This window comes from Podarcis raffonei, chromosome 6 (assembly GCF_027172205.1).
Source record: "Podarcis raffonei isolate rPodRaf1 chromosome 6, rPodRaf1.pri, whole genome shotgun sequence".
NCBI lineage: Eukaryota > Metazoa > Chordata > Lepidosauria > Squamata > Lacertidae > Podarcis > Podarcis raffonei.
Window position 1 is genome coordinate 74,407,177 of NC_070607.1, and position 26,825 is coordinate 74,434,001.

The 26,825-nt window shown below is 45.5% G+C and overlaps 1 protein-coding gene and 1 long non-coding RNA gene across 6 annotated transcripts; both read right to left on the reverse strand.

Moving 5' to 3' along the window:
• Positions 1 to 107: 107 nt before the first annotated feature.
• SLC32A1 (solute carrier family 32 member 1) lies at positions 108 to 11,726 on the reverse strand. 5 transcript variants are annotated; one of them, XM_053394038.1, is made up of 4 exons: positions 11,327 to 11,726; positions 7,271 to 7,348; positions 4,829 to 5,768; positions 108 to 2,244 (listed from the first exon to the last, which is right to left on the reverse strand). In XM_053394038.1, the coding sequence occupies exons 3-4, from the start codon at positions 5,204 to 5,206 to the stop codon at positions 1,057 to 1,059; spliced, it is 1,566 nt and encodes a 521-aa protein (XP_053250013.1). In that variant the 5' UTR covers positions 5,207 to 5,768; positions 7,271 to 7,348; positions 11,327 to 11,726; the 3' UTR covers positions 108 to 1,056. The 5 variants fall into 5 exon arrangements, with proteins under 5 accessions (XP_053250013.1, XP_053250017.1, XP_053250018.1 ...); XM_053394042.1 differs by lacking the exon at positions 7,271 to 7,348; XM_053394043.1 differs by lacking the exons at positions 7,271 to 7,348; positions 11,327 to 11,726 and adding an exon at positions 10,970 to 11,254.
• A 4,934-nt stretch (positions 11,727 to 16,660) lies between these two features.
• On the reverse strand, positions 16,661 to 25,667 carry LOC128416359 (uncharacterized). Its single transcript, XR_008331195.1, has 3 exons — positions 25,585 to 25,667; positions 22,638 to 22,797; positions 16,661 to 19,049 (listed from the first exon to the last, which is right to left on the reverse strand). It is a non-coding gene; the product is annotated as an uncharacterized LOC128416359 (long non-coding RNA).
• Positions 25,668 to 26,825: the final 1,158 nt, after the last annotated feature.

A 26,825-nucleotide genomic window follows, 5' to 3' on the forward strand; every position in this document is an offset into this window, starting at 1 on the left:
CCCATTGAATTCAATGCAGCTTACTTCTGAGCCATGCAGTCTCAGTCTGGATGCAGCCCAGTGTGCTCCCAGATTACAGTCCCTAGAACAAACCATGCCAGCCAAAGTTCTTATGGTTTCTCTTTATTGTTTGATATATTTATGTACCACATTATATGTTAAAGATAGATTTTCTGATATACATTTTTCATCTTTTTTACCACAATTACACCACACATACATTGGAAACAGCTCCACAGATCTGGTAGTTGCACAGAATGGTTTTTTTGTGTGTGTTTTGTTTCGTATTCAGAATACTTTTTTCAAATCAAACAACTTGATTTTATTTTATTTTGCAATTTAGAAATAAAAATGACCCAATCCAGAAGTGAACTCCCAAGTCTCTGATCTCAGATGGAGGTCAAGGAAGGTCAAAATGGGAAGCGCTGGTATTGGACATGAGTTTGTATGGAAGTATTAAGCAGTCCTTACTAGTTGTTTTAATATACAATGTAAACACTACAGCTTTTGTGCCTCATCATTGGTCACTGAAACCATTTCAACTAGTTGCTCATACAATCTAAATCTTGCATTAAGTTTCATCAGGTCATTATGTTGCCCAGTGTCCCAGCACAAGGATCCCAAGAGACTTGGGTGCCTTTTCTTTTTAAAAAAAACAAGACTGAATTGCATAATACTTGCAGAAATATTACCAGCAAACCTCTCATTATTTCCAAATACAGATTTTCATCTTCCTTATAAAGATAAGAGTTTTTAGACTAGTGAATGAACAGGACAAGGAAATATTTCAAATATTTTCTCTCTGATAATATCTAAATATATATATATATATGAGTCTTCTTAAGTTTATTTAAAAAGTCTGCTGGGCTAAGCGTTTGATCTGGAAACTTTGCTTAACGTTCTGTGATAGAATTTCTTGGGTGTACTTAACTAAAACAAAAAAGAAAGAACAACATTTCTCCTTTGATGAGGATGCATAATCATTTGACTATGTGGATGTTCTGTGTGATTCTCTCACAATCCCTCCCTTTAAGTGCAACCAGCTCAACTCATCCTTTAGTCTTCTGTATTGGTTCTATAAGCCTCGATGAGGCCTTCTAAAGAGTGAATGAACCCAGACACACTGCATATACCCCCTATTACAAAAATGGCCACATCAAAGAAGACATGGTGCCACAAGAGCTTCCTCCACAAGAGCTTGAGGTGGAAGAGGCTGGGGAGGAGGAAACAGAGGCCTGCACCTGTGAGGCTCCCGGTCAGGCCCATCAGGAGGGCAAAATGAGGGACATAAATGGCCATCAACAAGGTAAAAACTACAAGGGCACACCTGAGGGTGAGTCCCCAGGATTTGATCCTGCCATCACCTCCATAGCAATTAGGGAAGAAGGCCCTGGCTCCATCTTGGAAGAGGGATCTCTCCAGGACCTCCACAGCTGCAAAGAACGGCAATGGGTAGGACAGCAAAGCTTTGGCCACCAAGAAAAGGTTGACGACGGCCCTAATGGTGGATGGCAAGTTATCTGTGATGACTTCCTTTGTCTCGTCAGCCCAAGTCAGGTAGGCAACCAAGGCAAAGAGTCCCTTCAGGATGCAAGCAGCTATGTGAGTCCAGTTCATCATGCAGTGGAACTCCTTAGGGTTCTGCATGTTCCCTTCTAAGGAAGGCAGAAAGATCTGAGAGGTGTAGCTGAAGACAATGATGCCGATGGAGATGGGGAACTTCTTCACGTCAATGTAAAACTTGACTTTGTCCCACGCCCAGTCGCGGGCTCTGGAGAGGCAGTAGGCGATGACTAAAATGTTGATCACAAAATGGGCCAAGGTGCAGAGCAAGCTGAACTTGGAAACAGCCTTGAGGTTCTTCAAGAAAGCACAAGGGAGGAGCACAGCTGTGGCAATGATGGACCATGATTTCTGAGAGACCGGCAAGGTTGGGAAGCTGTTGTACATCAGGTTGCCACTGACCACCACATAGAGGATGCAGGTCATGACCAACTCTATGATCTGAGCCACATTCACAATCCTGCCCCCAAGCGAGGGGAACCTGGGAGCACAGCAAGCATTGGCAATGTCCACATAGGAGTCTCTCACCCTGACTATCTCCCCGTCTTCGTTCTCTTCATAGAGACAGGCAATGAGGATTTTCCCAGTGTAGCAGCAAACCACTGCTGCAAAAATAATTAAAAAGAGTCCTAGGTATCCACCATGGAGTATAGCATAGGGCAGGCCAAGGACAAACATCCCCTAAAAAGAGACAAAATGGAGACTGTGTTGCTCAGTTTTACTTAGCACATGACAACTCGGGGGGGGAGGTGGAAGGGGCAGAAACAAAATGCAAGGGCCTGTTACCCACCACCACCCCTCCAATCTTCCATAGAATGAAATAAAAATCAGGACAGACCCCAGAAAGAAATGACATACTTCACTTTTTCTGCATGTAATAACTCTTAAATGTTTGAACATAATCACAAAATCTTTATTTAAGGTGGCAGTGGTGGGGATTCTGTCATTTAAGGTCTGTGGTTTCTTTCTTTTTTAAAAAGAACAAGTTGTATGCTTTGGAGAAAGGGAGGGAAAGCATAAATAGTTAAATATTTCAAAGCTTTAAAAACCCAGTTAAGTAATCAAAATGTATTGGAATAAATTTCAATAAATCATCGTCCTTGCTTGCAGAGGTTTTTTGTTTCTTTAAACTCACATTAAGACTGCAATCCCTAACACACTTGCAAGGCAGTAAGCCCCATTGAACACTATAGGATTTACCTCTAGGTGAGAATGCATTGGATTCACTGCATTTCTTTAAATGACTATTGACCCTTTTTCGTTTGACTGGGTTTTGGGTTTTTTTAAGCATTGAAGCAATCTTGAAAATATCTCACACAAAGAAGTGGCTGGCAGCTCTCAAATTCATTCTCTTCTTTGAAAATTGGAAGGATATGTTTTGAATCAGTAGCGAACACAAATATTCGTAACTCTTCCCCTTCCCCTTTGTATCTTGTTAAGTCTGTAAGGAGCTGGCTCAATTTGCTGCTCTTTTAAAATAAATAAATAAATTGTACATAGTACCTGGTGCAATATCAAGCACAATAATAGTTTGGTGTTTCAAACTGCTTGGAGTTATAATCTGAGGATCAGAACAATTCCTTTCCTCTCCTCCCCCCCTCCCAAATATGCGATTCTGCAATGAAACATTCGTTAATTCATTATCGCAAATGCAAAATGCCCTGGTTTAAGACAGAAGACATTTCCCTTAGGTTCCTTATGCAAACTGAAAACCAGTGCAGCCAAATGAATCTAGTCCTATGGCTGGACTGGTTTATAAGCCATATTGGTGAATCGTTACAGAGGGCATTTTTAGAAGCAGTCTTGATAATCGAAGATTCCTCTAGGTATCAAAAAACTCCGCCACATTTTCAAATAAGAAAACACTTTTTTACAAAAATTCGATTTGGCTGTAAATTAAATTGAATTTTATCAGACCTGGCAATAAATTGGACAGGGAAATATTTTAGAATATCAATAGACAGGCTTGGGGAGTCTCGCATTCCGTTTCCAGCCTTTTAATACCCAACGAAAATCGATCACAAGTATGGAAATGCAACTTTATCTTCCTAAGAAGCATTTCCTGATCAATTATTACTTTCCTCCTTTCGGATCTGAAGCATATCCGAGTGAAACCGAATAACACCGGGATGTCATTTCGTTACATCGCATTTTTTTATTGTCTGTAACAGGAGTTCTTGGCTTTATGCACCTGCACTTTTGAACACACAAAATTAACTCTTTAAAGGAAAGTGGGGGCGGGGGGGGACTCAGTGAGATTGTGCAGTTTGGTTTGAGAGATTAAAACCAGGAACCGTCAGTTTAAGTACTACGATGCAAAAAGACGTTAATGTATAGTGTCTCTGTGTGTTTTTCCATTTACTCCTTAGGCGAGTCACATTCCAAATGCGCGGCTTTCTCTTTTTATTAGCTGAATGGGCAGAGGAAAATTAATACAGACTCTGAAACGCCTAGGGGAGGAGGGAACAGGCTCTCCTGTTTGGACCATCTGTTGCCTTGGTTATGTCGAGGTGCGGAGTCGAGCCAGAAGCGGTGCTATGCACCAAAACAAAACAAAAAAAACACCGAATTGAGGAGGAAAGAAAGAAGAGACAGAAGGGCCATTCGGATCTCGAGGTGCACACTCAAGACTACAGTCTTTTGTGTTCCGTAACAACGTCTGCGTTTTGATTTCTCAACATCAGAAACACGGATTAACATCATCACTGCAGGAATAAGATGGACCGAATTGAGATGGGGAGAGGGAGGGGGGAAGAGAGAGAAAAAAGAGAGGGACAGAAAGAGAGAGACTGAAGTGGGGAGAGAATTCTTTGGCCATTCTTTTAACTGACCTAAAAAGAGAAGTTGTTGGCTGTTGATGCGTGTGATGCGATCTTAAGTATGTGCTCCCGAATCGCGACCTAACCCCTAATCCTTGAATGTCCCGGCCCCAGTTATGTTATGTGCAATCACCCATGTGCGACGTGGTCTCGGGAGTCCACACGTTCCTAGGAGAAGTGGTTTGCACTAGGTGGTCCGTTGGAGGTTCCTCCACCGCCTCTAAGGTCCTATGAGGGCAGGGCGCAGCTGAGCCGCATCTGCGACGGAATTCGCTCCAGGGCGAACCATGATGCGCACGGGCCCCTAGGAAGGAGGTAGGGGGGGGAAGGAGGGCGTCCTGACTCTCTGCAAGGCAGTGGCCAGGCTCTGCCGCCGGTTCCAAGGGAGCCAGGACCCCGCCCCACCGAATGAAGAGCAATGGAATTGGGGGGGGGGGTTGCGTTACCTGGATGGCGTTGGTGACATTCCAGCCGGCTTCCCAGGCTGTGATCCTGGGCTTCCCTTGGCCGGACAGCTCGGAGCAGACGCCTTCGTCCTTGGAGGCGGACGGAGGCAGGGGCCCGGTGCCGTCCCGCTGGTAGTGGATGTCCCCTTCCAAGGGCGGCTCCCCTCCTTCCTCGCTGCCCTCGGATTTCAAGATGTCCATCTGCAGCCCTTGCCGGTGCTCGTAGTCCAGGTCATCGCAGTGCACGAAGCCCACCGCCTCCTCGTCCGTCGCCGCCTGGAAGCCCAAGCGGGCGAACACCCCGCTGACTTTCGCCTGAGACTTGTTCGAAACCGAGGTGGCCACATTGGAGATCTTGCTGCGGATTAGCGTCGCCATGATGCTGGCTCTGGCTGCGCCTCAATCGGGTGTGTGTGTGTCTCTGTGTGTGTGTGTGTGTGTTGGGGGCGGGGAGAGAATCAACACGCTCCTAAAAAGTAGGGGGAGTTGAAAATTTTAAGTTTAAATTTTTAAAAAAGGGTTGGTGGAATTCTGCGCCAAGCACGATCCAGGCTCCGCTCGTGCGCTCTTGCCGACGGTGGCGACGCGTTTTAGCAGGGCGCTATCTCCACTCCCGGATGGAATTGGACCTTCTCCTCCTCCGCAGTGTCCCTTGGACCATGACACCACTCAGAGGGTCCACCTTGGCGCCTCCATATGAGCCTGTCGCCTTCTACCTGGTGCATGAGGGGAGGGCAGGGCAGTCAGGGCTGCGGGGTGGTCGTGGGGATGTCTGCTGCTTGGATGCCCGGCTCGCCTCTCCCAAGAAATCTCCTCGTCTTCCTCTCTCCCCCAGCCTCCTCCTCCCTCTTCTCCTTCTTCTTCTTCTTCCTCCTAAGCAGGAGAGAGGCGGGCGGGTTGTCTCTCCAGCCTTAGCGGTGCCAATGCAATGCAGAGAAGCCTGGGGGTGGGGGGAGGGAGGGACGAAGGGGGAGAGAGAGAAAGGGAAAGAGAGAGAAGAAGAGGGACGTGCGATGATCACCAGATTGCCAACGCAAGCCTTTTGCTGTGCACAACACGTATCCATCCCCACGCGTTCATCTATCAGGAGGAAGGGGAGGGGGGCAGCGGGATGAGGAAAGGTTTGCTGCATTTCTGGGGGAGGTACTGCAAGTCCCCACCAAAATCTACTCCCCCCACCCCTTTTCCTACTCCAACAGCAACACCCACGCCTCAGAAACACTGCGGATGGAAAGGAGGGGGACACGATTTAAATTCTACATGGTGTTTCTCTTCCGTTCCAAGCCTGGTTCTCAGAATGCCACAAAACCCAGTCTAGGGAGCCCCTCTTCTCTCCCCCCTCCCGCCGCCCACCTTCACCCACCAACAAAAGGCAATCATATCCATGATGGATATTCCTAGGGAAAGGATCTTCTCAACTCGCTGGACAGATTTATCTCTCCCTCCGCCCAATATTTGTGGATCATCTCTCTCGCTCAGCCGCCCCCCCCTACTTGCACAGGCACACACACACATATCCCCGCCCCCACCCCCCGCAGATTAACAGTGCCAAAACGTGAGGCAAGAGGTACGGGGAGTAAGGACAGAAAGTCAGGCCTAAAAAGATGGAGAATTTATTACGCACAGAGAAGGAGAGACAGAGAGATTTTCGCTGAAATCCTGTAACTGGTAGCAAGGCCCATTGAATTCCATAGGACTTCATTCGTAGTCGACAAGCGTAGGATGGCACCTGCTCATCCTTTTGCTTCTATGACGTGTAAAGAGAGTGTAAACCCCAAAATGGAATAGATTTGTTTGTTTTTCAAAAAGCCTGTTGCTATTACAGAATAGATACAAGGGAAGCCTTCACGTTCATATACCTAATTCATTTCTTTTCGGTATGTCTGTTAGATCTACAAATATGTTCCTCTTTGGGAACCACAAATGATGGTCTCATAATTTTATTACCTGGTAATCTGATACCATAGGATGAAAAACTGAGACGCCATTTCTTTTTGCCCGATGTTTAGAGAGCCCCTAGCACCTTTAGAATGAGGCAGCAAGCTTCGCCGATTTGCTAGCTTACAGGGGAGGAAAATGGAAATGTGGATCCCAGCCAAGCACTTTTACAAAGTCGTGTTGTTCAGCAAACTCTGGTTTCTTGTTTGATTGGTCCGACTCCCCCCCCCCCCCGCTGTCCCACCACTCACTCTTCATTTAATATGGCTGTTAAATGTTCCTAAAATAGCATCTCGCCTGTAGTACTGACGTAATGCTCTTTCTGAATTTTATTTGCTGTTTCCTTTGCGTGATCCGAATCGTCCCCGAATTTTCTTTTACAGCGGATCTAAATCGCATTGTAAAACCAGAAGGAAGCTGGAGGAAAGGAGGACGAACAAGGCTGTGACGTTTCTCGAAAGAGGTTTATTATAGTCGCAGGAAATCGCAGCCCAACTATGTTACCTTGTCTGGGGTTCAAAAGAGCCGGCATTCCTAGCAGGGTTCGGAGAGCTTTTGCGCAGACACAAATCCCGGTGGTGGCTTGAAAAAAGAAAGAAAGAGAAAAGACTTCCAAGTAAAGATGGCGCTTCTAACTACAAATCTTAAATCGGTGGGTTTATTTTGCACTAAAGGAAGCGGCCTCTGTCGCCAATGTTGTGAGCGAGGAAGGTCAAAATGATCCCTTTCTTGCCAAAATTACACATACTTACACATACACACACACCCCAATTTCGAAGCCGAGCTCCGCTTCAAAATCAGGCTTCATCCTGGCTTTGGAGAAGGAATTATCACATATCGTTGCACAAGTAGGTCGAGAAAGACAAGCCCTGGAGTTGCCCGCCCCCCTCGCGCCATATTTAGAAACATACAACATGCGTCTGGCAAAAAGGAAGGATCAAATCGCAGCCAGGTTTTAATTTCTATTGCAGAAAACACACACGGAAGGTAATGTCACCCAGCTCACAGTGCGCGCACGTCCACACACCTGCCTGGGACTCAAGTTTACTTGGAACCCAAAGAAAGATCCTTAAAGCGCTTGAGACGTTGCTGCTGTAGCTGCATTTAAATCCTAACTTCTTTTCGAAGGAGCTCAAGGTGGCGAAAATGGTCCTCCTCCTCCTGAATTAATCTTCATAACAACCTTGTGAGGTAGGTTAGTCTGAGAGGCAGTGAACGGCTCAAGGTCACCCTGCCAGCTTTATAACCGTGACGATTTGAACCCTGTTCTCCCAGGTCCTGGTACAGCACTCTAACCACTACACTACACTACACTGCTACCTTCCGTACCCTTTCCCCACCATTTGTCTGTATCTATCCAGCCGATCTCTTTGAAGCAAAATCCCCGGAGGTTTGGTTTGTCGCTGTCGTGTGTTTTACAACTGATTCTCATACAAAGTAACACTGAAGAGCCCGGATGAACCTCAACAGGGATGTGTGGGATAAACCCTAACGGGCAAAACCAGAGCAATATCATGAGCACCGAACTAGACAACTGAACATCCCCCGCTTCTTAGGCTACTAAACAGACCAGAATGAAGGCCATTTTAACTCCCTTTTGGAATAGATAGATATATCTTGCTCGCTTGCTTTGCATCTCAGCAAAGAAAACAAAATTCTGACCTTCTGCACAAAAAAATCTGGATAGAATTAGCAAGATCTGCACATTATTGTGATTTTCATTATAAAGGCAATATTTTATATGAGCCGCTTTAAATAGACCTTCTTAAAACATGGGCGCCCGAAGGCGTAACAGAGATTTTCTCAATGAGGCGAAAAGGAGTCAGATCAAACAACGAGCAGCCTTTTTGTTGTTTGTCTGGTCTGGGAAAGGTCATGGTCGGCCGGCTTCCTCGGAGACGTACATTCTAAACGAGGGAAGCCCCATTGTCTTCATTAAGCTTTTCTTGTTTTTGATGACGTGGGTGTCCCCCAACCTCGTCCCTCCTCCCAAAGAGCCCCGGCTCTCGCGTGCACTGATATCCCACCTCCCACAATATCATCCTCGCAACGCTATTCCCAAGACCAAGGTCCAACCAAACCGGTTCCTGGCTGTTTTTTCGTTCCAACAGCTCTTTCATAGCCTCCGGAATTTTGTACAGCCACCTGCACTAATTAAATAGAGTTATATAGTTGTCCTTTAAACAGCTATACTGACCAGCGTCTCGGTATGAAAAGACACAATATAGCCTGGAATGGGTTTCAGGATTACATCTTGCATTTAGTCTGCCACATTTCATCCTAAAAACAATCCCCAAAGGTCTCTCTTTTTAACACCCAGTTGTTTCAGTGGATTGCAGTCATTTCAGGATCTTTGCTGGATGCAAACATCTAGTCCCTGTGAAATCATTATTCATTAGTGCATTCATTCAAAGGCACGCTTGGATCGATGCATCGTTGTCTTCCTCTGCTGGTTTTGCTCCGGCCCCATCCACACGCGAAACACACATGAAATGTTTATTTGGATTTCAGCTGATTCGCTTTCTGAAACCAGTGAGATTAACTGGCTGCAATCACCCAGAAAAGTTGCTGGGGGGCAAACCGCCACGCTGACAAGGGAAAGGGGAAAGCTAAATGTCAAATTTACTAATAAATCTGTTTCTCCCGAATTAATTAATCCGGAAGTACTGCTCACTCCTAATAGCCTTCAAAAGGATTCGAGAGGATTTCGCATTGTCATCCCTTGAGAATACATCTGGGGGTGAGTTCACATTTCAAGATTATCATGTCCTTAGCCCGCTCCTAAACGAAAATAAAGCAAAAGCAAATCCACATACGCAGAGTCTCCCACAACCGATTGCACATTCTTTCATACTGTAAACTCCCTGGGGCAGAGAACTGCCTTTTTGTTTGTTTGTGAATCTGCAAAGCGCCACGCACATTGATGGCGCCAAATAAATAAATACATAAATATCATCAGAGAGATGCCTGTGTGAAACACACATCACACCAATCAGATCCCACAGATAAGTGTTTTCATTCATATCCGTTGTGATGCACAAGGGTCCCCCCGCCCCAGTGGAGGCAGTTCACACGTTCAGCGGCTAGTAATCAAGCGACGAGAGAGGTACATCACTAACGCGTTCTTTCCAATCAAACTGGGTTTGAAATGGGATGGTGCCAGTCCCTAAACGATTCTTCTTTTATTTGGATCCAACGGGATCTGAAATCCATCTTTCAGCGCGCGCGTTTTGAACTCAGCGCCTGGGAAAGGAGTCAGGGAAGGAGACGAGACGCCCCGCCCCATTTCGACGCCCCAAAGGCGTATTTCCCTCCGAAGATAAATTGCTCACAAAGTTGTCTTCTTATGGGCATTAGTTTGTAAGGTGTAGCTAGATATCGCTCTGTGCATACCTTATAGCCTTAACAACTTGGAGAGGGCGGGTGGAGAGATAGGAACAGCTTTTCATTTATCGGTTTCTTTTTAAACGCCCCCCCCCCAAAAAAAACCCCTGAAGATTTTTCTCTCCTCCCGGGAGGGCAAGGTTTGAGTCGGAATTCAGCAAGTTCGGAAGCGAAGCAGTCGACCTCGTACGGCGATTAAAATTGGCCAAGCCGGTGCGCCCGGAGGCGCACGAAACTAGACCGGTGTCCATCGGCTGCCGCGCGTTCCTCGGCCTGTCGACGGCCAGAGGAAGAGCCAGGACTTCTTTAAAATTCAAGATATCTCAAGGACTCCTCCTGCACATACACACGCACTCACAAACACAGAGACAGCCAAACACACACGCGACACAAGGAGAGCTTTATAACGCGCCTGCAGTCCGCGTGCCAGACTTCCACTGGAAGACCACGGCGCGGCGCGGCTCTTCCAGCGGATTCCGCCTCGCGTGCCACCCCTGCCGGCTGCATTTCAGGAGAGAAGCGGGGAAAGCGCCTTGTTCGATTGCCCGATGCTCCCGTTCGCTCTGAATCGGTGGGGCTGGGTCTCTGGGAAAGTGTGCCCAGGACTGCAGCCAGAGCATTTCAGACTTTTGAGAAAAAGAGAAGGAAAAAGAGGGGAGCGGGGAGGAACTGGTTCCCCTTTGAACACAGAAACACATGGACAAAAGGGAGGGAGAGCGGGAGGGAGACGATCTCCTGCTTGACAGGGTTGCTGCTAGCAAAAACGCCCCAAGAAGAGTGTGCCGCCCCCTAGCCACCCCGCCGCTTTTCATACTGTACCTGCCCGCCCGCGCAAGAGTGCGAAACTTTCCGGTAGTCCGATGCCGGCAAAAGAGGTCCCTTCTGTTGATGGATTTCGGTGACACGCGGTCACCGTCATCGTCAAATCACACGCACGCGCTCTCTCACACATACGTTTGGTCCTGATCTCACCGAGAGCGTTTCACTGGAAATGTCCCGTGAAAAGCGGGTCAGGAGGAGAGAAAGAGAGAAAGAGAGGGAGGGAGCGGGAGAACTAAAAAGGAAAGAAGGAGAGAGGATTAGATGAAAGATGGAGAAGGAAGAGCGCATTTAGGAAGAGAGAGAGAGATAAATGGATCAGGAATAGAGAAGCAGAGAGGGAAACGTGCCGGTTACCTAGGATTCATCTTTGCCTGCAGATCCATCGTTCCATATGCAAGAGGACAAGGAATGAGTGGTTGAAACAGCGGAGAGAGGGAGGCGAGGGAGCGAGCAAGCGAGCGGACGGACGGACGGACGGATGGATGGATGGATCACCGCGTCACTGACGCGCGGTAATAATTATTCCCACGGAGGGTGATGGATGCGAATCTTGTCCAAAGGTTAGCAGGTCTGGAGCGTATGCTTCTGATGGCCAAATAATTTCAGAATGGAGAGAGAGAGAGAGAGAGAGAGAGAGAGAGAGGCAGGCGAAGACCCACTTGCAAACCCTTTTGCTTTCCCAAGCAGCGAGACGCGCGCGCGTCCGCGTATGTCAGAGAGCAGGGAGGTGGGGGCTGTGAGTACCTAGACACGAGATAGCTGGAGGCTTTTTTGTGGAGCCTAAACCAGGTCAAGGAAAAAGATGTGCCGTTTCCCGTCGTTTCCCACTCGCCCCCGCCCACTCTTTAAGAGGACGTCACGTTTTTCACAAATCCAAAGCTCGTGTATTTATTCCTGGAAGGGGTTCGGGGAAGAACACCCTGACTCAGACATTTCTTCTTGAAATGGTAAATCCCCCTGCGAGCCCCGCCAGAGAGCCGTCGTGTTGCAAAGGGCAGGGCGATAAGCTGCCGTCCAAAGGGTTAAACGGCTTTGCCCTTATCTCCTCGGAACAGGCAGCGTTTTGCACAACCTGCATTAATAACAACCCCCGCAGAATAAAGCCACCGAGCACTCAGATTCTCACGGAGAAAGGATGGATAGAGGCGACGGGAATAAGGAGGTAGCCTGAGCTCAAAATATTGGACTTTCCACACTCGACCAGGACAGTTTTGATAACTTCCCTGAGGCCGCTCCGAACGTCCACTGCTTCCTCTTAGGCTTTCCTTTAAAACGACAACTCCCTTTTTTTACAACTGAGCAAGAGTATCAGATTTCCTTTTTAAGGCAAGTTTCTAGTTCTCATGATTGCTAACAAATGTTCAGTGAGTGCTGTCCTAGGAAGGTGCAGCAAAGGTTCAGCTTTGGCATCATCGTGACAGTGCATTTATTATACTTATGAATTAAAAGTAGGAAATCTGCACACATTCAAAGTGTTGGGAGATGTTGCACTGAAGACGTTGGGTTTGCACGTGGAGAAAGTCGAGGGATAGGGGAGCCTCCAAGCTTTCGAGACTGTCTTTCTGACCTTACCTGAGTTTACCTTTCCTCAAATGCTAGACCAGAAGTTTTCAACCTTTTTGAGTCCACGGCTCCCTTGACCAACTACATTCTTTCTGCGGCACCCCTGTGGGGCTCAGGAGCCCAGTTATGTCACCCTTTGCCTGCAGAGCTGGCAGCCTCTCACCCTTTTTTGAACTTCCTCCCTTGTGGAGTGTTCCCTCAAACTCCTCTCCTTGGGAGTCCTCCAGGCAGCGTCTGGTCTCTGAGCCACGCCCCCTGCCCCAAAGAGAGGTGCTTCCTCACACTGCCCCACAGGGGCCTGGGAAGAGGATGCCCCCAGTCTTAGTGGCCAAACAGAGACTGGCCAAAGGTGAATGTAAGGCCAGCACCTTACCTTGGGAGGCAGCAGTGACAGCAGCGGGTGCTGCCAGATCTGCATGGGGGAAAGGCTCCCCTTCAGCACTGGGCACCCAGGCAGGCATTACACTCAGCAAGCACAAGAAAGGCCAGTGCAATGCCTGCCTGTCTGCCTGGCCTCCCACTTCTCTGTCCATTCCCAGCAGCAAGGGCTGGTGGACTGGCTGGTGGCTCCCCCCGCCCATTTGTTTGTTTGTTTGTTTGTTTGTTTGTTTGTTTGTTTGTTTGCTTGCTTGCTTCAATGCCACCTCAGCTCTGGCAACCAGCACCCCCTAGCCAGCACCAGGCACCATAGCTTGTAGCCAGGGTTGCAACAAACAGCTGTGCAAGCCTTTGTGAGGCAGAGATGTGACAGGGCATCCAAGGAGGGAGGGAAGAAAAAAGGGACAGAGGCCAATGTTGCCCATGACACTCCTGAACATCATTCAAGGCACCCAAGGGTGCCATGGCACAATGGTTGAAAACCACTGTGCTAGACTCATACTGTTGGGGTTGCTGACCTAACTAACAAGATAGATGATTCAGGTTCAAGGACACCTCACAACTTAATCATCACATATATTATTAATTATAATGTATATTGTGTATCTAGTATAAGTATTCATAAAGGTAAAGGTAAAGGGACCCCTGACCATTAGGTCCAGTCGTGACCGACTCTGGGGTTGCAGCGCTCATCTCGCTTTATTGGCTGAGGGAGCATGACTAAGCCGCTTCTGGCGAACCAGAGCAGCACACAGAAACGCCATTTACCTTCCTGCTGGAGCGGTACCTATTTATCTACTTGCACTTTGACGTGCTTTCGAACTGCTAGGTTGGCAGGAGCAGGGACCAAGCAACAGGAGCTCACCCCGTCGCGGGGGTTCGAACCGCTGACCTTCTGATCGGCAAGTCCTAGGCTCTGTGGTTTAACCCACAGCGCCGCCCGTGTCCCTATAAGTATTCATAGTATCCCCTTTAATGTCTTAGAGGAATATTACATACCACTTTCAGTCTGTGTACATGTTAGGAGAACTAATTCATAGTAAAAACTGGAATGTATTCTTCTCATAAGTTGTTGGATGCAATACGGGTACATGCAATGTATACATGGCTTACCAGCACCTGCACTTTTATCCTATTCTTTCCCCAAGGACTTGAGAGCAGTGTCCATTGTTTATCCCTGCTGCCTTCATCACAACAATCCTGCGAGGCAGCTTAGGTTGAGAGACTGTGAGTGGCCCAAGGTCACCCCGTAAGCATCAGAGCTGAGTTGGGATTTGAACCCTGTTCTTCCAGGTCCTAGTGCCACACTCTAATATCTACACCACTCTGTCTCTCCATTTTGAGCTCCATCTCCCATCAGCCCCACCTAGGAGGACCAATGGCCAGGGATTAAAGATATCATTAAGTCAACCTCTTTTGAACTAAAAAGAAGAAGAAAAAGAAATTGACAACCCACAGCTTTGTGTTCAGTACATATAGCTCTCTTTTTTTAAATAAAAATATATAGATAGTGATTACTCTGGTTGGTTAGCTAAAGGACATCTCCTGTTGGTAGTTAAGAAAGGGAACATTCCCAGATTAAGGCTTCTCTCTTTCTCCCATCCATCCCTTTTCTTTATCCTGCATGTGTGTGTACTTAGTGGGGAATCCATTCCGTCTAATCTCTCCCGCCTTCTCCTTTCACTGAGCCTTGGAGCAGAATTCTGACAGAATAATGAAGACTTGCATGAAACACTATAAAAAGGCAATTAGGTAAACTGCTGGGTTGGGAGCAGCCTTGTGACCTTGTTAATAACTCTGAAGGGACCTGGGGATTTCAAGAGACTATAAAAGAAATAAAACGCACTTTTGTGGAGCGGGGGGTGTGTGCATATGTGGTATGGTGGTCACAACATGGCAGAAACATTTATCTGGCATCGTGTATGTATGTTGAAGGATATTTCACATATGGTTCTGTGGAGAGAAGGCCTCTGTGGGGTTCTAGGTCATGCTGTTTTACTATGCCAGGACATCTGTTTATTTTCTCAATTCATTTGCATGTGTGTGTGGGGGGGGTTGTCTGCTTTTTAAGCCAAACAATCCAAACTAGCAAACACTAGAGGCCATTCAAAGCTGCAGTCACATGGCACCGCACAATGTTACTGTGTGTCAGCACAAAAACGGCAATAATAACAAGAATAATTCAGGGTATTCAAAATGCTTCACATGCGTGATCTCATCACAATCGTCATAATGAGCCTATAAGATAGTTTCAGGCCACATTCACACTCTACCGTGCTATGATGCCACTTTAAACAGATTATTTGGCTTTCCCCAAAGAATTCTGGGAGCTGTAGTTTGTTAAGGGTGCTGAAAACTTTTCCAAGGGCAACTTTGGATAATATAGAGAAGGAACATGGGCTGGCATTTTGATACCAATTATGTTGTGTGGATGCTTGGGGGTGTGTGTCAAGAATGGCGTTCATGAGGAGCACTCATTCCATGACAGACAGCTGCCTGGAAGTCCCCATTATCACAGCACCACCATTTCTGATATGAACAGATGCTTGCAGTGGAGTAGAGTTACCCATATAGAGCTGGGTCAGTGACATGACGAGCACTGAGTGTGTCATGATTACACAGACACATTGGCGGTTTAAAACATAGATGCAACATCTCATGGGATTAGACATAAAAGCAGGATCACTTTAATGTCACACATGGAAACCTTATTTCTTTACAGTTGCATTCTGCACCTGCTAAACTCAAAGTGGGCATTTTGGAAGATAAAAGATTTCTTTGTGATTTAAATGAATCCCAGCAGAGTGAGATTAAAGGATTTAGGGGTATATATTGAAGCTGTTTTGATGCCTCATTTGTTCTGATTGCACCTTGTCCTAGAATTCATATGCAAAGATGGGACAGACTTCCTTCTCTTTAACCAATCTATCCCTGTTTCTTATACCTTCTTATAGTAACACTAAGCATTTATAGAATATTTTAAAATGTTTAAAGTGCTTCACATACATTATCATGTTATAATCCTTACAACAACCTTGTCTACAACAGCCTCTTGCACTGTGTTTCTTAATGGCTCGCTTGATTGGAAAGCACTGTGCAAGGTGGGCGGAACAAGTCACCTGTCAGTCATCTGATGTCATATTGGCACCAGATGATTGGCAGGTGGGTTGTTCTGCCCACTTGTTACAGCTGGCCCTAGGGATGAGGACAGGTAATGATCTGGCCTACTGGACCAAAACGGTTCTCTGCTCCTGCTGTACAGCATATTAAAAGTTTCACAGCAATTTTAAAAACTAGAATGAATCAACACTTGTTATAGGTTCACCTCAGCACAGGACCAGCTCACCCACGAGGCAAGGTGAGGCGGCAACCTCAGGTGGCAGAAGCCAGAGGGGCAGCAGATCCAGCCTCCAAGGAATGTGTTGCCCACTGCTGCCACAGAGACAGCTGCAGAATGTTTTTTGGGTGGTCAGATCTGCCTCCTTCCCAGCCGCAGGACAGGTGTTCCTCAAATGTTGAAAGACATTTTCAATTATTCTTTTCCATAAATGGAAATACTGCAATTTTTTATTTGGAAAACAAGTGATAAATGAAACAACCAATTAAATATACCTCAGCAGATAGACAGACATATAAAATGTCATCGTTTTGCTCCATAACGATCCAGAGCAAACCTCAATGTTAGTTATCGGAGTAAACATGATGCAGGGTTCCAAAAAATAATAATAATAGACCAGACACAATCAGTTTAATCCAGTCATTATTTACTGAAGGCAAAATGAGCATAACAGTTCGCGAATCCACAATATAAAACACTATACCGGTATTTCTTGGGCAACCTTCTCCCTGTTCCTTCCTCAGAACAAGGGTAAAGAACATTATATGCATACTGATATTCTTTACAGTTGTCCTGTCTTGTCATAAAACTCCGAGGTTTGATTTCAGTCCAATTATAGGCATGGTTATTCAGAATTCAGTGGGACTGAATTCAGTGGAGCAGCTGCAATGTGCTTATATGTGCAATGTATGAGGGAGACCTCAACAAGAATAATGTCCTACTGAGCTGTTCCCTCAGGCAAATCATTTCTGTGCAGGGCAGAAACAATTTACAAAAGTGATGGAGTTTGTGTGTAGTTGCAACTCCTAGGTCAAGAGGTAAATAAATGCTCGCTACTTGCCAAACCACTCATTACCATCCCACAGGGCCTGTCCCACAGTGTTATTGTACAGCAATTTCCACAAAAAGCTTACAGCATTGAGAGAAATGGAAACATGGCTTCCATCTTTTTATGTCAACTGTTTTCAGCATCTCGTTCACCATAAGGCAAAAAAAGCCTCTCATTTTCTCAGCAGTGTTGCCCATATTTTGAATTTATGATGTTATGTATTAAATAATCTCTCTCTCTCTCTCTCTCTCTCTCTCTCTCTCTCTCTCTCTCTCTCTCTCGTAAAATGTGAGGTTTTTAATCTATCTATCGTAATTAAGTGGTTGTGTCTGGACATTTTTTCTTTTGTATATGATTCACTTTTGTTTTCATTCATGTTATTTTATGTACAATGTTCATTTTTAACTGTGCTTCTTAAAATAGTGCACATTAGTAGTAGTAGTTCTGAATGTGGAATTTATATTTTTATATAATATACACTGATTTTTTTGGCTGAGTTTTGTAAACCACTTAGAGAGTTCTTGAAATATAAAGTGATATACAAGTTGACCACACAAACAAACATAGTATCTGTTTGCTCCCAAGCTCAGTTAAAAGTTCCGGGGTTAATCCCTAAAGCTATCTCAAACTTGGATATCTGATAAACAAGCTTTTCCATTATGGCAGGGGTGAAGAACCTTTTTGACCCATCAGGCCAGATCTTTATCTCTCCCCACTCCATGGGCCACCTTAGACAGGTGAGGCAGTCACCCATCTGACATCATTGATGATGTCAAGTGATTGATAGGTAGCTAGTCCTACCCACCTGTCAAAGTTGACCTGTGTGTGTTTCATCAACACATCCCCTGCAGGGAGCAGGACTGGGCTAGGCTCTGTCCTCCACCCATCTGCTGACATTACCCAGGATTGGGGGCCATTGGGGGCCAAATTACACCTCTTGGCAGGCCAGAACTGGCCTGGAACCCCAAGATTTTGCAGCCCTGTGTTATGTTCTTTCTGTATGTTAAGATAAACTTCAGAGACCCTACTCAGTGTTCTGCTGCCAGTGGAAATATGATGGGTGGACACAGAGGTTGGAGTTTTCAATTGCAGTGTCCGAAGTATGGAGCGCCCTCCCTAAAGTGCCATGTTGAGGCCTCTCCATTCTGTGATTTGCACAGGCATTAAACCACACGTGTTAACTGTCAATGATGGCCGCTTTGTTTGTGGTTTTATTTGACCTGGTGCTGTGATGAGTCTGCAATGGGCATTTTAATGTGTTGCTTATGATTAAAGTGTGGATCTTAATGTGTGCGTTTTGCTTTGGTATTTTTGAACTTTACATTTTATGATACGTCTTGGAATTTCCAGTTTGGTGCTATGGATATGGGGGTTTCCATACAAAAGCAAATATTTAAAGCAGGCTCCCTCAAACTCAGCCCTCCAGATGTTTTAAGACTACAGTTCCCATCATCCCTGACCACTGGTCCTGCTAGCTAGGGATCATGGGAGTTGTAGGCCAAAAACATCTGGAGGGCCGAGGTTGGGGAAGCCCGATTTAAAGAGCATTTTTGGGAATGAGAGCTAAACACCCTTACAATTTGGGACCATCTGAAAGTTGTCTTTAAGGAAAAGTAAGAACTCTGTAAAATGCCAAGTTCAATCCCCCCTCTTCCCCCTAAATCTCTATCTCCATCCCGTCTTAAGCAAAGCCATCTAAGCCATCAGCTAAATGGAGACAGTAATACTAGTTTCCATCACTGAGGGATGTAGTTAGGATTAATCAGTCAATGGAAAGTGCTTTGAAGATTTAGATGTATTCATATCTGTGGCTTGGTTAAGAAAATGGCAAGACTTGCTGTGAGGCTGGAGATAGACGTGGGTGTTTGCTCTTAGTCACTTTTGATCATCTTCTTAAGGCAGCAGGAGTCTGCTTGCAGCTGGTAAGTTTTTCTGAGACCGGTTGCTGACTTTATTCATGATTCCTCTACCTGGGGGGAAATAATAGAGTTCCTAATCACGCACACACTGTCTGCCGCCATTAGAAGCTATAAGACGTATGGACAGATTTAGTAGGCAGGTAATGTTTCCCCCATTTGTTCTGCTGTGTAAAAGCTAGTTTGCACAGGATCATTGGTTCTACATGCAAGTCAGTTGTTCATGTGGGAGATGCTTCTCCTAGAGCAGGCTTCCTCAACCTCGGCCCTCCGGATGTTTTGAGACTACAATTCCCAGCATCCCTGACCACTGATCCTGCTAGCTAGGGATCATGGGAGTTGTAGGTCAAAAACATCTGGAGGGCCGAGGTTGAGGAAGCCTGTCCTAGAGCTTCAGGGATTTTCATCTACATCCAAGCCACTTGTCACTATATAACAGGAGCCCCTTGAAATGATTTTGTAAAACTATTATTTGTACCTGGCATTTTATATCTGCAGAGTGAGTTCTCTGTAACATCTTCTGTCCCTTGAGTTGCATGTGTTCCTGCACTCAAAGATGGAAGAAGAAATGATGGTACCATCTATGTCAGGTTTGACTCATGAGGGTGAGATGTAAGCCATAGGCAAATATTCATGAAATGTAGAAATGGATGCATGAAGGGTGGATAGTTTTGCAAGGTTTCTCCAGGTCACATGTAAGAAGCATACTCTCAATACTTTGTTTTTCTGCACATTTCTACATTTCATGAACATCTCTCCACAGGATTTATCTACCTATTGTTCTACAGGGCTTCACAGATAAATGCCATGGACTGGCTGGATGCATGCAGGCCCTGAGATGCCCAGACAACACAGCCCCTCTCTTGGCCTGGCTGATGTGGTCCAAAGGAAAGCAGAGCAACATGTTTGGCACCAGCTTGACTGCAGGAGTTGCAGGAAGGAGGCTTACATGGCACCATCCAACCATCTTAGGGACTCTACTCAGGATTTACTCTTTAGCCATTTCTTCTCCCGAAGATATCCTGCAAGGCAGTGGACATTGCATCCCAAACACATACATTATTTCCCTCTGTTTGCCTCTCAGGGACCATTCAAAAGTCAATGAGATGATTTATGTGCTTGATTTTGCATCATAGAAGTCTCATAAAATGGCAAAAGGAACGATATGGGCAAGGGGAGAAATTGGCCTAAAGACGAAAGAGAAGTGTTGGATGATAAGTGACAGCAACTCTTCAGAAGATTGGGCTCACTGAGAGTCACAGAAGAAGTCTAACAAGCTGGTGATGTAAGCAGGAAGTTCAAGCAGCTTCAAACCATAAGGTCTTCAAGGTCAGGGTAAAGACTACCATGATAATATCTCCACTATGGTACCATCATAAAAACCTGCAAGGATGGATCATCTGGGATTTCAAAGCAAACAATAGAAAACAGTGAGAATGGCTACAAACAGGCACTAGAATAGTTTGAATCATGTTATCAGGAGCAATTCCTCCCCCCATGACATAGAACCAGGTTCCCCACCCAGCTCCTCCCACCTCTTTCTCCCCAATGCTCATCTTTCACTTTGTCATTCAATTCCCAATTGGCCAAGTGCAGTCTGTTTCTCTCCCTTTTTCCATTACACACTCGACTGAGCGGAGGATGAAAGGGCCCCTGGATTCCAGAAAGAAGGTAATTAATTGACTTTCTGCCCTCGTTGCTATGCGGCAGAGGTTGAAGCCGCAGCAGCTACAGTTCATTTTCAATCCTGGACAATTAGCCATGAATGGCATCATTATAGAGACGATCATCTCTGTCCAGTGCAGCAACTGTGATGTTGACTGACACCAGGCAGTCTCAGAGAGGCCAGTAGAATAGATGTTCATAGAGCAACTCATGTGGATACCTTCAGACTCTCATGCAGGCACAAAAAGTGGTAGCCTTTTCCTTGCTGCACACCTTCACCCTCTGATTCTTGTTAAGACAACTAGCTGGGAGTGTGCATGGGTGCCAGAATGCATATGCATGCACAAGTTCTGGCTCTAAGCTGTGAACAGTTCACTATTCCAAAAAATAAAATAAAAATAAAAATGTGACATAGGGCTAGCCAACATTGTACTCCTTTGTTGTTGCTGTTGTTTAGTCGTTTAGTCGTGTCCGACTCTTCGTGACCCCATGGACCAGAGCACGCCAGGCACTCCTGTCTTCCACTGCCTCCCGCAGTTTGGCCAAACTCATTCTGGTAGCTTTGAGAACACTGTCTAACCATCTTGTCCTCTGTCGTCCCCTTCTCCTTGTGCCCTCAATCTTTCCCAACATCAGGGTCTTTTCCAGGGAGCCTTCTCTTCTCATGAGGTGGCCAAAGTATAGGAGCCTCAGCTTCACGATCTGTCCTTCCAATGAGCACTCAGGGCTGATTTCCTTAAGAATGGATAGGTTTGATCTTCTTGCAGTCCATGGGACTCTCAAGAGTCTCCTCCAGCTCCATAATTCAAAAGCATCAATTCTTCGGCGATCAGCCTTCTTTATGGTCCAGTTCTCACTTCCATACATCACTACTGGGAAAACCATAGCTTTAACTATACGGACCTTTGCTGGCAAGGTGATGTCTCTGCTTTATAAGATGCTGTCTAGGTTTAAGATGCTGTCTATGCAGTACTGGACAAGAATGAAATCCCTTCATGGATCACTGCCCCTTCATGGATCACTGCTGCCTTGCCATGGCAAAGGGGCTTGAATAACTCAGAGAAGCTATGAGCTATGCCGAGCAGGGCACCCAAGATGGACAGGTCACAGTGGAGAGTTTTGACCAAACATGATCCACCTGGAGCAGGAACCGGCAAGCCACTCCAGTATCCCTGCCAAGAAAACTCCATGGACAAAGAGAACAGGCATTGTATTCCTTGTTGGACTACAACTCCCATCTTCCCTCATTATTGGTTATGCTGGCTAGGGTTGATGGTACTTGCAGTCCAGAAATCTGTACTGCTTTTAAAAGATATGTTTTTATATGGTTGTACACTGCCATGATATTTTATGAGAGGGTGGTCTATACATATTTTTATGAACAAACAATCTGGAGGCAACCATGTTGGCTTCCCTTGATGTAACCATGTCTACCTGTTTTTAGAATGGAGAAATAGCTACATTCAGTCCTTTTCACATGTTACTAGCATGTAGAAGGCAACCAGATTCAAGTTACCTCCCTATGGAATTTTAGTTCCCTTGAAAAAAAAATTAAAAAGCATTTGGCATATTGGATAATTATCCCCGGGGGGGGGGGAGTTATGCCTTTCATTATTTTTTTTGAAAGGCCACAGTGATATCTTGGAGAGCGTCTGCCTTCCAATCTAGTAGTTTCTGAAAAAGTATTATTATTTATTAAATTTCTATACCATGCCTTTGTCCAAGGACCACAGGGCAGTTTACAATATAAAACCACAAAAATATATAACATAGTAATAAAAGCACCCCCAGTTTAAAAGGCCATAGATTGTTCAATCAGCCAAAGGCTAAAGTAATGACATGAAAACACATTTCATAATGCAAATGTTATACTACTGGTATATAGTTTTGAACTGCATATTCATCTGATATATGGCAGTTGGGCTGCTTATTACTTCTGTTTCTATACAGATTTTACAATTTCTGGACAGATTTTACTTTGGTTGATTATGCCACCAAGACATAGTTCTGTATTATGTCCATGATAATGAAAGTGTTGTAATGGTTGACTATATAGGGCTGGGTTCTCACACAAACCCTGAAGCTCTTGCTTCTCTATGGCCTCCCACTCATAGGCAGTACTGGACAAGGATGAAACCTAAGAAAAAAGAAGAGTCTGGAAGCATCTAAATTACTCCCAGTCCTTTTGGCTTACTATGTATTGACTGGAAGAGATTGCCCACCCCCCTACCCTTGTCTTTCTGGCCATTGCCTTCAACCATTTCACCTGGTACAAAAGTTGCACATGTAGCCTGCAAAACGAGTCGGTGCATGCTGTGTGTACAGGAATTGGCTGGTTCACATTTGTGTTCATTCCCCTGTGCAATGTCTTTTGGAATGTTGGGTGATTAAAATAACATGCTTCTTCTTGGTGTTTTTAAACACAGATCATGCACATGTGGGCAGAGCAGCAAGCCCACACATTTAACGACAGGAACACAGGCTGGGGTAGATCTTTGGTGGTGGCACTATGGGTTAAACCACAGAGCCTAGGGCTTGCCAATCAGAAGGTCGGTGGTTCAAATCCCCGCAATGGGGTGAGCTACCATTGCTCGGTCCCTGCTCCTGCCAACCTAGCAGTTCGAAAGCACGTCAAAGTGCAAGTAGATAAATAGGTACTGCTCCGGTGGGAAGGTAAACGGTGTTTCTGTGCGCTGCTCTGGTTTGCCAGAAGCAGCTTAGTCATGCTGGCCACATGACCTGGAAGCTGTATGCCGGCTCCCTCGGCCAATAAAGCGAGATGAGCACCGCAACCCCAGAGTCGGCCACAACTGGACCTAACGGTCAGGGGTCCCTTTACCTTTACTAGACCCCCTAGATTTTTAAGTGCCAGCATTTTTCTAGTGAATTTGGGTACTCAAAATGCTTGACAAACATTAGGTCAGAAATCCTAACAGCAGCTCTGTAAGGTCGGCCATGATGATGATGATGATGATGATGATCCATAAGCTATACTGAAAACAGGTTATCAGTAGGGCTGAGTCTGACAATTATTTCCCCTCCATATCTTCTTGCTGAAGAGCACTTGGTGTGTTTGTGGCTAATGTAAGCAGGACTGCCACCAGATCTAACAGCTCTCAGTAAAATGCCATCTATGGAGTCCCCGCCTATGACCATGGGGCTCCCTGGTAGTTTTTAGCAGCAGTGGTAAGTAAAAGCAATGCTCCAATGGAGCCACCATTTTAATTTCAATGTTTATCCCATGTAGCAGGACAACAGAGCACTGTTGGACATTGTAAAGGAAGCTCCTAGGCCCCAATAGGGTGCATCATTTTAATTTGCCACTGGAGTGAGCAATGGAGGTAATTGTGGCTCCCAGATCCAGCTGCCTGAAGCAAAAATATGTTGAAAGGAGCTCCCAGGTCAGATGTCAGCAGTGGACACTGCCAGAATGCTACCCCCACCCCATACTATGTGTCTTGTGTTTCTGCTGGGCTTGAAGATTAGATTGAAAGCAGGGACATATTTGCTGATGGTTGTAAAAAATGCAGTCGAGATATGCATGTTCCCCAAGGCCTGGTTGAGATTCTGCATAATGACTGGGAAATGTACAAAATTTCCTCTTCAAGGACAGATTATGTGCACATTCTCCATGAGTAATAATAATAGTAATAAATTTATTAATACAACACCTTTTCCCCTGAAGGGACACAAAGTGCCTTACAGATAAAAACAAGAACAGCTAAAAACATAGAAAAACCAGTCACTAAAATACAATCAAGCATCAATAAAATTAAAACTATATACATATATGAAATCTGTTAAAAATGTACCAATAATGACAATAAAAATAGCACGGCACCAGCCCTTTAATTAAAGGCAGTTAATTTCCCCCAAAGCCTGTTGGAACAAGAAAGTGTTCACCTGCTGATGGAAGGACAGCAAGGAGGGAGCCAGTCTAGCTTCTCTAGAGAGAGAGTTCCTAAGTCTGGGAGCAGCCATTGAGAAGACCCTCTACTGCATCCCTCCCAAGCACGCCTGTGATTCCCCCGAAGATCTGAAAACCCAGGTAGGTTCCTATGCAGGAATATGGCCTTTCAGTTAGCTTGGACCCGAGCTGTGTAGGGATTTAGAGGTGATAACCAGCACTTTGAACCAGCAACTTTGTGCCAGGAAATAGACTGATAGCCGGTGGAACTGTTCAAACAATGGAGTCATGTGTTCCCTATAACCAGCCCTAGAGAAGTGTGGTGAATGTGCACAATGGCCAGTTATTATGCACATTAACCTCTTGTGGCGTTTGCCCTTCTAGGTGTGTGACATCATACTGGGTTCATAAGGAAAGGGTTAACTAATTGTAAAATGACTAACCAATGGGAACCCAAGGGGAGGAGTTAGAGTTAGCGCTAGGGTGGTTGAGAAGTCAGTCTGGAGTTAGAGAAGAGACAGAGAGGATAAGTCTGTGGGTTGGGCTAGTCTGATGTGAGAGAGTGAGAGAATCTGTTAAGAGGAGTCAGTCAAACAGTTGATATAATCAGTCAGAAGGTATTAGGAAGGTATAGGCCAGTAAAGAAACTGAAGTTAAGAAACTGACAGGAATATTATCTGAGAAACCATAAACTTGTTAATGCTTATAAAATAAACTTGTTTATTTGGTTCAATTTTAACAACTGTCTGGACTCTGTTTTACCCAAGAGTAACGGGTTGGTGGCAGTGGAGAAGCGAGCACAGTGGTGGCACAGGGATCAATAGACCGTTAAATGTCCGGGGACCCTGTGTGATCGCCACACCTCTCCATGTATATACCCCGATCATATGCTATTAAAAGGACAAATATTCAGATGTAAAGGTGATACTCAAGCCCTGTGAACAAAGTCTGGGCACATTCCAGCCATCGTGTCCACAAGCATCTCAGTACTTAGATTGTTGTTTCCTTTCCACTTACCTTTCTTGCCACCTCCTGTCATGCAACAATCACCTCTCGGATGCACACTCTCTTAGAGATGCTTCCAGATCCCATTGCACCAGCAGCTGCTAATAGAGTGATGATAAAAGGGTCAAAGGGCTGCTTGGTTAAAGAATGAAGATTTTGACGTAAAAGAAACTCTGTCAAGGGGCCTCAGCATTAAACACAGAAACCACATGTTCTGTTGACACTCTGATATTATTGGGAGAAGTGAATGTGCCGGTAGAGTAAACAGAGGGAATGGTTATTTGATGAGGCTGTAGAACACTGAACATATAAAGCGGTCTTATATTAAGCCAAGCCACTGGAATCAACATGGTGTTGTGGTTCGAGTGCCAGGCATGGACAAGGGTTCAAATCTCTACCCAGCCATGAAGCTGACTGGAGGATATTGAGACTATTACTACCTCTGAGCCTAATCTACTTCACAGGGTTGTGTGATGATAAAATTCAGGGAATGATGAGTGCTGTCTTGAGCTCCTTGGTGGGGTATACATAAATGTAATAAAGAAATAAAAGCTTTGTCTACTCTGGTAGCAACTCTCCAAGTTCTCAAGCAGAGAAATTATTATTTAATTCAGGGGTAGGGAATCTGTGGCCCTCCACATGCTGGCGAATTCAAATTCCCACCCAGCATGGTCAGGGATGATGAGACTTTTGTCCAACAACATCTTGTAGGGCCACAGGTTCCACAACTGGCAACACCAGGAATTGAACTTCAGCCCACAAAACCTATATGTTGTCATGCAATTATGGGCATGAAGATCTGCATCCATGTACTTCTGCAGCTGATGGTTGGCTTTGGGTGTTCTTGAGGAAGAGGAAGACATGAATCCAGAGCCCTCGTACTACCCTAAGATGGAAAGCGCTGTCAAAGCTGGCCAGGAATTTGCTGCTGCATGAACAGTCCTGACTAGGCATGTAGCTGTGCATATACAGCTCAAAGCAGGCATTCATCATTTCCCCAACTCAGTAGACTTGACAGGAATGTTGACATCACAGTAAGGGAAAGGTTGCCTTTGTTTGGACAGATGTTACTCTAAAAACCCAAGGATTTTATTTAGCCATATTCACTGTGATAATGGATTTTCAGAGTGCAGTCCTTTGCAGAATTCATTATAGTCCTCTGGAGCAATCTGTTTTCCCCCCTTCAACCCTTTCTCACCTTCTTTTTAAAATGATCTCTCATTTCCCTGAAGTGTGAAACCGCAAGCCCCATA

Excerpts from the sequence above, each read along its gene's own strand:
- SLC32A1 (XM_053394042.1), bottom strand. The coding sequence starts at position 5,206 with ATGGCGACGCTAATCCGCAGCAAGATCTCCAATGTGGCCACCTCGGTT. Across the intron at positions 2,245-4,828 it reads ATGTCACCAACGCCATCCAG|GGGATGTTTGTCCTTGGCCT; the intron begins GTAACGCAACCC and ends GTCTCTTTTTAG.